The 12,337-nt window shown below is 57.6% G+C and overlaps 6 protein-coding genes across 6 annotated transcripts; 3 read left to right on the top strand and 3 right to left on the bottom strand.

Annotated features, from left to right (window-relative positions):
• Nucleotides 1-1,086: 1,086 nt before the first annotated feature.
• VTJ04DRAFT_2388 (uncharacterized protein) lies at nt 1,087-2,437 on the top strand (the record flags this gene model as incomplete). Its single annotated transcript, XM_069360171.1, has 3 exons — nt 1,087-1,401; nt 1,607-2,088; nt 2,167-2,437. The coding sequence occupies 3 exons, from the start codon at nt 1,087-1,089 to the stop codon at nt 2,435-2,437; spliced, it is 1,068 nt and encodes a 355-aa protein (XP_069220909.1).
• A 97-nt stretch (nt 2,438-2,534) lies between these two features.
• VTJ04DRAFT_2387 (uncharacterized protein) lies at nt 2,535-4,157 on the bottom strand (the record flags this gene model as incomplete). Its single annotated transcript, XM_069360170.1, has 1 exon — nt 2,535-4,157. One exon carries the CDS (start codon nt 4,155-4,157, stop codon nt 2,535-2,537), a length of 1,623 nt encoding a protein of 540 aa, XP_069220908.1.
• Nucleotides 4,158-5,282: 1,125 nt separating this feature from the next.
• VTJ04DRAFT_2386 (uncharacterized protein) lies at nt 5,283-5,935 on the top strand (the record flags this gene model as incomplete). Its single annotated transcript, XM_069360169.1, has 4 exons — nt 5,283-5,322; nt 5,489-5,563; nt 5,626-5,718; nt 5,778-5,935. 4 exons carry the CDS (start codon nt 5,283-5,285, stop codon nt 5,933-5,935), a joined length of 366 nt encoding a protein of 121 aa, XP_069220907.1.
• A 547-nt stretch (nt 5,936-6,482) lies between these two features.
• Nucleotides 6,483-7,750, bottom strand: VTJ04DRAFT_2385 (uncharacterized protein; the record flags this gene model as incomplete). The annotated part of the gene is made up of 3 exons (XM_069360168.1): nt 6,483-6,728; nt 6,784-6,987; nt 7,052-7,750. The coding sequence occupies 3 exons, from the start codon at nt 7,748-7,750 to the stop codon at nt 6,483-6,485; spliced, it is 1,149 nt and encodes a 382-aa protein (XP_069220906.1).
• A 623-nt stretch (nt 7,751-8,373) lies between these two features.
• On the top strand, nt 8,374-9,373 carry VTJ04DRAFT_2384 (uncharacterized protein; the record flags this gene model as incomplete). The annotated part of the gene is made up of 2 exons (XM_069360167.1): nt 8,374-8,635; nt 8,709-9,373. 2 exons carry the CDS (start codon nt 8,374-8,376, stop codon nt 9,371-9,373), a joined length of 927 nt encoding a protein of 308 aa, XP_069220905.1.
• A 551-nt stretch (nt 9,374-9,924) lies between these two features.
• VTJ04DRAFT_2383 (uncharacterized protein) lies at nt 9,925-11,957 on the bottom strand (the record flags this gene model as incomplete). Its single annotated transcript, XM_069360166.1, has 5 exons — nt 9,925-9,960; nt 10,017-10,051; nt 10,690-10,885; nt 10,944-10,990; nt 11,807-11,957. The coding sequence occupies 5 exons, from the start codon at nt 11,955-11,957 to the stop codon at nt 9,925-9,927; spliced, it is 465 nt and encodes a 154-aa protein (XP_069220904.1).
• Nucleotides 11,958-12,337: the final 380 nt, after the last annotated feature.

Genomic DNA, 12,337 nt, shown 5'->3' with positions numbered 1-12,337 from the left:
TGTCGCCCTCATTACTCCCGGTCAAGCATACTTATTATCACTTGGCTATCGCAAACGCGAGAGCTTGTTGACAACGAAGGAATCCCCATGAGTATCGTGTAGTGACATAGCAACCTGCAACATGTTGTTGCGTTAGACCACCTCGGCGATTTTGGAGGTAGGTTTCCATACCCGGGTCCGGTACCTCGCCCGGTTCCCACAAGATCCGGAATGGGGTTCCCGGACCGATCTGGTCTTGGTCGGGGTAGGTACCTGACGGAGTAGGCCCACGGAACTGGTTGCCTCCCCGCTGTCTCCCCGTCTCCCCGCATTCTTCCCGCTGTCTCTGTCGGCCAGCTGACTGAGGAATCATGTGGACCCTTGCAACTTCGGCAGTCAGAGTTGGATTGTGCAGCGAAGCACAAAGGTACCTCAGGTACCTATGTACTGTACAATGGTACCTATGATTGCGGCTTGAATCGTCCTGCCGAACGTCGACTTGCCAAGCCAAGCCGGATGAATCTCAGTCTCCTTCCCGGATCTCTCTGTGGTTGAAAGCGGTGTTCCTTCTGAGCTAGAGGATTCATGATATCAACGGCATTGACATAACAGAGGTAACTGGTTCTTGCGTCATCAGGAATTGAGATTCAACAGGCTTGGACTGGCACCCTCTAAGCTCTCTGCCTCCTGAATCCAGCCAAAACACCGTGTGCTATTTTCCAGATCCGGCGGGCTCTCTCGGAAACCCCCGCTTGGGTTCGCGTCACCATCTACCTCAGGTACGGAGACAAAGACACGGAAGACATTGCGCCGGTTACTGACTCCCCTGGAAACGTCCTAGCGAGCAGTCATCCATCGGCGGGACTGCGGTTTGGACGTCCATCATCGAACGGCTTGACGGCATCTTACAATCCCACGCTTGAAGAACCGGTATACCTACATCGCACATCGTCAGCTTGCTATACCTACCTGGGTATTCCACAAGCCGGCTACATTGCGCTGCCTGACTCGGCTTTGCCTGGAGTCAATACTCGTATAAGAGGTCTCTACGGCTCAGCGTGCCGGTATCCAGAACCACCATCCTCACACACCCGGACGCCAACCGCCATGTCATCATCAGACCAATCCTCCTCCTCAGCAACAGCGGCGGCGGCGGCGCCGCGACCGCGAGCGACTGCCGCAAAACCCACAAGCACCCCGCCACCAGCCCCGGCGCTGCTGGACCTGACCATCGACAACATCACGCCCAACGCGGTGCGCATCAACTCGCAGAGCGGCGACGCGCGGCTGACGTACCTCATGTCGCGGCTCGTGACGCACCTGCACGACTTCGCGCGCGAGACGCGCCTGAGCACGGCCGAGTGGATGGCGGCCATCGGGTTCCTGATCGAGACGGGCAAGATTTGCAGCGACGTGCGGAATGTATGTAAGGGCATTTGTCCGTTCATTCAGTTCTCTCGTCGGGTCGGTCTCCTTTGTGGATGGATGCATGGTGGTTGGTCGGTTGGGTTGCGGACGGGTGTTTGTGGCTTGGTATTCAGATGCTTGGGACTGCTCTTGCTTGCTTGCTTGCTTTGCAATGGGATGCAGTTCAAAAGTTTAAGGAGAGTGGCTGACGCTAACGCAGGAATTCATCCTCCTCTCCGACGTCCTCGGCCTCTCCCTGCTCGTGGACAACATCAACCACCCCAAACCCCCGGGCAGCACCGAGGGCTCGGTGCTCGGGCCCTTTCACACGCACGACGCTCCTGAGCTGCCCCACGGCGCGACCATGACCTCGGACCCGGCCGGCGAGCCCATGCTGGCCGTGTGTACGGTGCATGACACCCAAGGACGGCCGGTGCCGGGAGTGAAAGTCGATATCTGGGAGACAGATAGCACGGGGCATTACGACGTGCAGCACGCGGATCGGCAGGCGCCTAGCGAGCGCTGTGTCATGGTGACGGACGACCAGGGACGCTTCTGGTTCCGCGGCATCCGCCCCGTCAGCTACCCCATCCCCAACGACGGGCCGGTTGGGAGGCTGCTCGAGCGGTTGAATCGCCACTGCTGGCGCCCGGCGCATGTCCATTTCATGTTTGAGAAGGAGGGCTGGGACCACTTGGTCACGTCAGTACTCTCACCACGCTCCTCGCAGTTTGAGGAAGTACGTTTCCCGAAAGCTAACAGCTTATGTACGCTTTCCAGGAGTTTATACATCCGGGGCGACCCGTACGAGACGTCTGACGCCGTGTTTGGTGTCAAGCAGAGCTTGATAGTGGATCTGGAGCGGGTAGACAAGGACACAGCGGCGCAATACGGCGTCGAGGAGGGCATCTGGCTCCTCAAGTACGACTTTGTGCTGACGACCAAGGAGGAAACGGAGAACCTGCGCGACAAGCTGGCTAAGGAGGCACTGGAGAAGCTCGGGTTGAAGCTCAAACTGGTAGATCACCTCCCAGTGCCTGACCTGGACTGACAGCGATCCAGGGAACAGGCGAGATACGTGTACTTGAATAACATGACTGTGCTTTTTTTGGTTTATTATCCTGCCTCCAATCCCATGAAAGTCCCTTTTAGTGCTCTTCATCTCGAGGCACAGACGCAACTAGGTTGGCTGCGCTGGCTAGGTATCCTTCAGCGCCGCCATAGCGGGCCACGACGGCCGAGATATCAACAGTGTCGGCCGACCGCTTGCGGCCAAGTAGGGCGGCATTGCGGGTGCTAGGGATGCGCAGCATCTCGTGCTCTACCTCCCAGCCGCAGTCGCGTGCGATATCGCCGACCCACGCGACCAGCGAGGCGTACGCCGAGTCGGCCTTGCCTTTCTTGCTGCTTTTGTCTTTGGCGGCGTGTTTGTCCCGGGGAGGAGCCGGCGCGCGGAACCTGGCTCCGGCGAGGTTGTGGCTGCAGCAGGGGATGGCGATGAAGGGACACTCGGACAGGGCGGCGAGGATGGGTGTCCACGGCGTCAGCTCGTCGGCGTGGTTGGAGATGATGAAGGTGCCTTTGGGGAAGCGGCCGTCGTGGATGCGGCCGCGGGGAAGAGAGGAGGTTATTGTTCCATCGTCTTGCGACTCTAGCACAGGCGGCGGGAGCAATACCAGCTCACGCAGCGAGTCTTGCTCAATTTCGTCCCCCGGAACGCGGACTTGGGTGTTGTAGTTGGCCCAGGACTTGCGCGCTCGCGCGTCGAACCCCCACCCGGGGAAGCCTTCTTGGTTGAGGATGTAAACTAGCAAACCATTGCCGCATCCAATGTCGACGAAGCCGGGAAAACGGGAGCCGCCATCGGCACCGTACATGTCGGCCCACAGCTCGATCAGGAAGGCCGCGATGCACAGGTCCTCAAAGACGTGCTTGTCCGGGTTCGTCGTCTCGACCCAGCTCTCGATGAGCGCCCGCGCATACTGAGTCTTGAGCCGTGCGTATGTGGTCTGCAAACGCGCCTGCGGAACCAGCTGGTCGTGGTGCACTCGCTTTTGGTACCCCGCCAGCCGGCCCGTACCGTGCTTGTACACGACCTCGAGCAGGTGGAGGGCGGTGCGCATGAGGCGCGTGGCGGCGACGGGGTCGTCTTGAGGGTTCTTCTCCTCTGTATCGGAGCCATGGTGGTCGAAGTAGAGGTAGGATACGGAAATGAATCCGCAAGACTCGGCCGCGAGCCACTCGTGCAGGAATGCGATTCCTCGCACTGCGGGGTGGTAGAAGGGCACGTCGGCAGGTGAGGTGAGGTGCGGGAGGTACACGACGAGGGATCTCTCAGCCGGCCGGGCCTCATGGCCGGCATCCTCGCCGTGAATGGGAGGAGTGTTCTCGTAGATCAGACAGGTCTGGTCCAGGGGCTTGTCCCGCAGGGTGTTGCGGGGGATGAGCCGGCGGACCATGTGCCGGCGGAGCTCGAAGCCGGCAAACACCGGGGCGCGGCGTGGGGCTCCGGGCCCGGGCGGCCCTGGGGGTGGCAACGGCGGACCGGAGCTGTCATCATGGAGGATGTCGGCACGGAAGAGCCATGTAGAGTTGATATTGGGGTTCTTGATCAGGTTGGCCATGACCCCGGCGAACACGTCGGGCCCGAAGGCGCACGGGTGGCGATAAACTGTCCTCCATGGCCCGGCAAAGTCTTCAGCGGAGTCCTCCGCGACGACGGCGATGGCCGGGCTCGCATCAGGCGCCAGCTCCTCGGGCTCGAAGCCCATTCCAGCAGGGTTGCTGACTGAATTTGCTCGGCGAAGGGAGTCAGGGTCGAGCAGGCGATCTACGAGTAGACCACTCGACCGAGCAGTGAAGTGGCACTGAGGCTGATCCAGGTCGGAACACCAGCCTGCTTGTGGCTTGGATTACCGGGGTTACAGTAATTACGTCAATCTTGTCTCGAGGACCTGATCGGGAACCTACCTGAAGGTACAGTACCTGAGCACGACAGCGCGGGAGATATGCCACTCCGGACATACCGTTCTCCCCACGACAGTGACATTACCATCACGTCAAGGTGGTTCACTGCCCCACGGCGACAGCCTTGCGTTCCAGATAGCCTCCCATCTGGCGCGTTCTAGAAACTCAAAGGGTGAATCCGACATGGAATGACCGAGCGCGGGATCTGTTCCACCAGGCACCCGATGGCCTTCCCCAATGGCATGGCCAACATGGAACATGGCAATTCAACGGAACAAGACGGGAGTCAGAGCAGACGTCAGGTTTCCGATTCCATGACCTCAACCTGAGCGGGCAATGCATGGATGACGTTTCGAAAACGGCAGCGCAAACGGAATAAAGTCACGAGTTCATCCCGAGTCCAGGAAGGGCCCCTTCCCCAACGACAAAGAGGCAACCAAACAGCGGAAGGCGCGTGGGCATTCATTGCTGGGCAAGGTGGCACGAGCCTTCCTCCTTGAAGACCCTGCTGCACGATCGCACCCATCCCAGCCGCTGCCGCCTCCCAGGTTTGGCAGGAACCGCCACCGAAGGTTGGCCACTGAATGGGCGGAAAAAGTGGATGCCTGACGGCCTTACAGTGGAGCTCAGGCCACGCCCCCCGGACCCCACATATTACCAGACCCTTCCCCCCTCACCTATCTTCCATTCCTGCCCGCTTCTGTCAGGTTCCCTTCCACCTTTCATCAAACCATCAACAACAAACATCACTTTCTGAGCACTCGGTCGCTGATACAAAGCCACTGAATCTCGCATCCATCGACTACCCCATCAGTCAACCACTTCCATCACACGCTTGATTCAGCGAGACACTTCGAGTCGTCGGTCGCTGCAACCTCTGCCCCTCAATACCAACCCGTTTCCCCAGTCACCCCGCAAAACTCGAGTTTATGTCCGGCGAAACCGAGATCCAGAATCTCAAGAGCCGCGGTAAGTAGATGATCATGTCGATGCGAAGGCGCTGGGCCGTGTGGCGCGGCGTGTCGATGGTTATTGCGTCATGACATCGTCGACGCGTCGCGCCAGCCCCTTGCTTGCCCCCAGCCCCACAAGGCCGCCTAACTCATCAGCGCAATCGCTGACTCGCTGCATCCAGACCCCTTCGCCGAAGCCGACGAGGACTCGGGACAGACTACTCAAACCCAGGAGTACATCCATATCCGAATCCAACGTACGTATCATAGCCCTTGCGATCGATTCTCAAGATGAGCAGCATCGCTGACATGATCGCAGAGCGTAATGGACGGAAGACTTTGACTACCGTCCAAGGCATCCCGGCGAAGTTCGACCACAAGAAGATCCTCAAGGTCATCAAGAAGGAATTCGGTATGTTTGCGCCGCTTTCCCCGCCCATTCACATCCACTCATGCTGACCAAACACACAGCCTGCAATGGAACCATCATCAGTGACACCGAGTCCAAGGGCATGGGCGAGGTGATTCAGCTGCAGGGCGATCACCGCCTGAAGGTCAAGGAGTTCCTCTGCGACGCCGAGAACGGTCTCGGTCTCGACGAGAAGACCATAAAGATCCACGGCTTCTAAGTCGGGCGTGCCTGTCGTGCCGTGGCTCAGCGGCCCGGCTTCCCCAGCGGAGTCCGGGACACAGTTCAATCATGTAGTAGCGTGTGTTGAACGGCCACTGAGCGTTGAGAAGGTCCTCAAGCAGGATCAAGCGGCACAGATAAGCGATAGCCGACAGCCGTCGGGACTCTTGGGTCCATAAGAGAGAGAAGGGCGACAGAGAGCAGGATTGGGGAGGGTTGTATCGGAGCCAGTTGCTGAACGTCGTTCCTTTCGGCCCATGTTGATAGGACAAGGCCAGCCTGCATGTCGTTCATTATGCCACTGCAGCGCTCGGTCCTAGTTTAGGCAATGGATTCTGACATTGACTTATTATGCAGCGTGACACTGGCCTCATGGCCATTCGCCGTACTTGGGTGTGACAGATTCTGACATGTGCACAATCCTGTCTGGGGGACTGCTGCTTGCTGTGGAACCTTGGACCAACTCCCATAACGACTATCGAAGATGAAAAACATGACCATAAGCATGACTGACATGAAACGCCAAAAAACACCATCATCCAATTTCACAAGTCTCTCGTGATATCTCCATACTCCATCAAGCGGATGACCAGCCTCCCGGCAAAGTGGGATGCCCTTTGTATGAAATTCAACAGCGGGATGTCGGGATAGTCGGACCGGTTCGAGTGAAGCTGAGCAAGCAGGGCGACCATGCTGACGAAGCTGGCAATAGAAAATACGCTGATGGACATGGACGTCTCCTTGCGGATGTTGATTTTGCGTTGGGTGATGTGGTACAAGACCGTCAACGTCTAGGAGTTTGTCAGATTGTGGTCAAGGACAACGAAACGGAAGGGGCCTGCGTACGGTTGATATGACGATCCATGCGGGTAGCACCAGACGCGGGTCTTCGAAACCACCCATCAGGTGCAGCACCCACGAGGTCAGATAGCCATTCATGGCGTCGACGGTAAGCAGGCGGACGATGGTGGCCTGGGGCGTGTAGCGAAGGAGCCAACGAGACATGAGGCAGTCGGTGAAGAAGAAGGAGAGGTACCCCGAGGCGCAGCACTGTGGAGAGTGGTCCGTCAGTATTCGGAAGATAGAACGCGAAACGACATGTCGAGAAGCTCACCCAAATAGTCGCTAGCAACGCCTCCGTCAACCTCAACCGCGCCTCAAACGCAGCATCAAACCCCGACGAACCAGCAGGACCAGCACCAGCGCCGCTGCTCCCACTCGGAGTCCCATTCCCCGCATCCACCCCTCCAAGACCAGCACCACCACCACCACCGCCAGTGCCAGCGGTCCCAAGCCGGCGCTGCAACACCAACAACAACGCCCCGCCATCCAGCACCCGGTCCAGATACAGCAGGTGCACCGCCGCGAGCAGGCGCAGCGCGCTCGGCAACCCAAACACCACGCCCGGAACGATCGACAGCAGCCGGCACAAGAACAGGATCGGGTACCACTGCTTTGCGACGCCCAGGGCGACGGCGACTCGGGGCTGGAGGAGGGTGGAACGCACGGGGCCCGTGGGCGGTGGTCGCGCTCCTGCTCCTCTGTCTCCTCCTCCTCTTTCGCCTCGATCTCGATCTCGCTCTCGTTCGACGGAACCCCCTCCCCCGCCTGCGGAGGAGGGTTTGCTGGTGTTACTGCTGGTTATGGATGATGGGACATGGTTGGGGAAAGGGATTGGATTATTGATTGTGGGACGGGAGGAGGAGGTAGAGTAGGCGTAGTTGTTGTTGATGTGGTGGTGGTGGTTTCTTGTATTATCCGCGCGCAACGACGACGGGGGCGCGGCGGCGGTGGGCTTCGCGCGGGTCGACATCAAGATGCGATGACGAGCCCATGGAGCATCGGACGGACGGGCGGGCTTGTTGGGTTCAAGGGGCTGTGAAGCGGCGGGGGATGCTGCGCTCGGTTCGGTGTTGGGTGCGGTTCTCCCAGCTCGGGCTGGCTGGGGTTATCGGGTAGGTAGAGGGGTTGTGGGATGGGCGGCGATGCCAACTTTCCCGGTTCGTCTTTGGCCGTGTGCCTCGCTTGCCTGCGGCTTTGGGCTGTTGTGTCTTTGCTGTTGTCGCTGCTGCGCTGCTGCTGCCCTGTCTGGGTCTGGGCTGCGAGCTCCTGCGGGGCCACTTTCCCGGACCAATCGGCAATGCCATTGGTTAATTGGGCAGTTTGCCCCACATTATCTTTCGGCTTGCTGGGATTTTTTTGAAGTCCGTCACTCACACAGTCCATCGTGACATCGACATCTGGACGGACGGCGCTCGGCTTGCCCCGAAACCAGCCCGCCGACATCCTCGACGACAATTCCTGCGCGGCCACCGCCAGCCACCGGCCGTCGACACAACTTCGGTGCCAGGGACCAAGGGAGCCCCCGAACCACGAGGCCTGGGGACTAACCCACGAAACAGCTGCGGACATACCCCTCCTCCTCCAGTCACAACCATGGCGTCGGCTCCCCTGGCGAGGATGGGCCTTACGCCCAGGATACAGCTCGATTCTGGGACAAGATGCCTCCGCACCGCCGGTAGGATACCAACATGGCAGCATATACCCCCATCGCCAGTTGTCGGGGCGCGCACGGCGACCGTTCTGCGAAAGGCCTCCAACAAGCCCGAAAGCTCTCCAACCGTCCAGTCGAAAGCGCGACAGGCCATGCTCAACGTCACCGCTCTCGCACCGCAGTCTCTTAACATACTGGTACCAGGTGTGTGTGCCTGTCCACCCATCCATTCCGAACCAGCAGCAGGGCGCTGACCGGGCCATGTTTTCCCCTCCAGGGACGTTTATCCTGCCCCCGTTCTCCGAGCTTCCCAAGGGCTTCGGCGATAAGCTGCGATTCCTGTGGCAGTGGCTTCTCATCAAGGTTCAAGAGATAGCCATGAACTCTTCAACAAAATACGCATCCAAGCCCAGCTTCTTCCGGCGCGCCCAGCTCAAGGTCAGTCGCCGGACCTTGATCCCCACCGCCAAAGCCCTCCACCGCACCATGGCGCAGGCCCTCGCCTCGGGCGACAAGGACACCCTCTACCGCATCTGCTCCCAGAAACTGTCGCAATCCCTCTGCGGCAGCATCGACACCCGCCCCCGCGGCCGCAGCTACGGCTGGGAGCTGGTCAAGTACACCAACCCGCTCTTTTACCCGTCCATTCGCTCGCACCGCCTGTCACCCCTAGGCATGAGCAAGGGGGATCCCATCGTGCGGCAGGTGGTGGTAGCCATCTCGAGCAGGCAACGGCGTGTTGCGTATGATTCCAAGGGGCAGGTCGTCCCGGGGAGCGAGAAGGAGATTGATGTCGTGGAGAACGTGGCGATGGGATGCATTATCGATCCTAAGACTTGGCAGCAGTCGGAGTGGAGGTTGATTGGGACAGTCAAGTCGACCACGCCTGAGGAGTGGCAGAGGGAGAAGAAGTTGATGTCAAGGCTCATGAAAGATTCATGAGCGGATGGGATACTGGAGGTGGGGAGGCTGGGGTGGCTGGGGGACGTGTCTGGACACCGGGATGACGAGATATGATGGGGATGAAATGGATGAGAGATGATGGGCTGACTGTACAAAACGTGTACATATACCTCCGCGAAGTAGAACGCGGAACGAGTGTAAAATTATCTACTCTGAGCTATCTGGCCGATGGGCTTAAACAACGAGCTCAGTACATCAACCAACGTATCCTTTCGGGGGTTTACACGACATTATGAATCATCATGCCTTACTACTCTATTCTCTTTGTCCTCCTTCCGCTCTGGGCCTCGGTTCGTCCTTATCATCAAATCCCCAGTTTCTCCTTTGCCTGTCTGTCCCCTCTTCCTAAGTGCTGAGTGGTGTGATTGATAGAGCCATGTTGAGTCTGATGAGTTCAGTTGGCACAGTCATCCTCCGACAACTGAAGTCTTCAACAACGAGGCCACAATCACTTGTGTCGAAGGAATCGTTCTCGAGAATCCCTCGCTTGATCTGTAAGACCACGTTCTTGTTGACGTGGAAGATGCAGATCAACTATTGATGACGGAGGCTGGCCATGCTTCTTTCTGAGTGACCGTCAGTAAGGGCAAAGCAAGTATGCATACCCACCACGGATACTTACTGTCAACGGATCTCCGAGTTTCCTGGGTGCAGAGTCTGCGGGTAGTACATGGCTGGCAACGCTGGAACCGGCTGTCCTGGAAATGGTTTACGAAGGGCCGCAATCGTTGGTCTAGATACTGGTTCATGATTTCTGTCTTGCCGTCATCTTGATCCCCAGAATCTTGCAAAACTCATCATCCCAGAGAGCCGAGACGACCTGAGGAGCTCGGTGCCGCGCGGTGAGTCTGGGAGCTCCATGATTGAGTCTCAGATGTTCGTCAACGAGTCAGGCCATGCCTACTGCCGTGAGTGTTATTTTCGTTGGCCATCCTGGCCGTGAAGAATCTGTTGGAGATGGTCCGTCACAAGAACCAGGGCACAGGTCGCGTCCATCGGAGGCCGAGACTGTGCCAAAACCTTGGGGTTGCGTCTGGGAAACCTGGGGAAGTTTCACCCCATAAAGCCATCTGTTTCATTGCCATGACCTCTTGGTAGATGTCCAGGCTGTTGGTAGAACGAAAGACGACACGGACTTAGTCATCTCTCGCAACTGGGCAGCATGTTGCGGGGCTGGCTTTCCGACATCCCTCCGTCCCAAGATTCCCAGGGAGGTTGTTCTCCTCTATCCAGAGAAGGAGTGGTAGGAGCCGCTGCCTCGATTCTGGAACTCAGTCCGGCCAGAAGCAACTCACGGAGCAGGTTAAAGCGCCTCCAGAAATACCACGTAGCGATGGCGGGATTCTCCATCAGGCTCCGGCGGGAAATCCAAAGCCGTTGCTGCTCGGAGGCAGTCTGCCACTTGTCAAACTCTGGCATATGGCGGGCCAGGTCCCTCCAATGGAGGCCCGCGGGGCTCGGGGTAATGAAGAGCAATGGGACACCAAGAACCTAGATGCGAACTATGAGCCGGTGACTTCTTCTCACTCTCCAATAGCTGCAAACGTACCAGCGGCGTTTCATCCCTACTTGTACAGGTGCCGTGAACCACTTGCCCTACATCTCCAAGTGTGTTTCCACTCGACACGTATACCAGTTCTTCTGGTTTTGGCGTGCGGAATCAGCATCACCCCGTTGTATGTTTTGTCGTACATCTGGACCCAGGGGTGGAGTTGCCACGCTTGGGCAAGGAGTTCGAGTCGGTACTGGATTGTTCTGCTTGCGGTGATGATGAATATATATAGAATATACTTATTTGGAGACGATATATGAGCTCCCAAGCCCCGAGAAGAGATCACGGAGGTGGTGGGGTTGATGGCAGTAGTAACTGTTGTGAGACTGATGAGAAGGTGAGGTATATATAGCAGTTGTGCGTTCAACGAAATGTCTTGGAGGGGAAGTCGCCTTGGTGGGATGAGGGCTCCATATTTATCCCCTATATTGAAGTACCCATCCACCAAGAGACGGGCCGATTGTTGGCTTGTTTGTATGAACGGCCCTTATTGATTGTTGCGTGGTGTCTGCAGGTACCCATGAGACGGCCAAAGAGGAACAAACACGTTTGAATCCCTGAGTCAGTGTAAGGTGCCGAGAGCCCGAATGTCAGCGTTTCTGCGGAAACTGGCTAAGACACGGAATTTTCTGATCAGGGCCCTTCAAAGGTGGGTGGGTAGGAATCTTTGATGTCGAAGTGGAACTTGGGGAGGATCTTAGGGTCCGGCTCTAGTTCACAATACACTTAACAGTCTTGCGAGTACAACATAGGATGATCAATGATCCTTTGGAGGTGTATGTCAGTTGTTTCCTAGAAGGTATGGCTCTGGTGTTCCACAATCAGACCAACAGCTCACAGCTTGACCACGTTTTTCAGACCTGTACGCCCGTTGCGCGGATCGCCACAACAGTGGTAAGGGCCCGGGCGAGTAGGGGTCGGTGGGACTTCACCGTGCTCATTGGGGTCACGGCTGCCCTGGGGAGGAGCCGGAGTGCTGGGCGGATCGCCACGATGGCGGCGAGGGCTCATGAGAGTCGGGGTCGGCGAGGCTTCATCGAACTCGAACGTCCGCCGCTGCTAATCCGTTCTTCCCAAGCCGAAGACGTACTGAGAACCTAGGTGGAAGGTGAAGATTGATGCACCCCTGTAAGAACCCGCGCTGCCGTCTTGTGCTGGTGATGTGAATGAACTTTGGCTAGAAATCCGTATCGTGAAAGTGTTGTTTTTTTTTTTTTTTTTTTTTTGTTTTTTGGGGAGGGAATCGGTGCCTCGAGGCAATGCTCAAAGCTGATGGAAGAGCGAGCTAGGTAAGGGTAAACGCTCCAAATCGAGACAAAGAAAGCTATCTGTATACAGGACTAAGTGGTTATCGTCGACGTGGTCGTCGCCGAAGTCTGACCCCTAACCCT

The sequence above is a fragment of the Mycothermus thermophilus genome (genome assembly GCF_041956435.1).
Source record: "Mycothermus thermophilus strain CBS 625.91 unplaced genomic scaffold VTJ04scaffold_2, whole genome shotgun sequence".
Taxonomy (NCBI): Eukaryota; Fungi; Ascomycota; class Sordariomycetes; order Sordariales; family Chaetomiaceae; genus Mycothermus; species Mycothermus thermophilus.
Note: the sequence above shows the minus strand (reverse complement) of the source record. Positions and strands in the feature narration are given on the sequence as shown.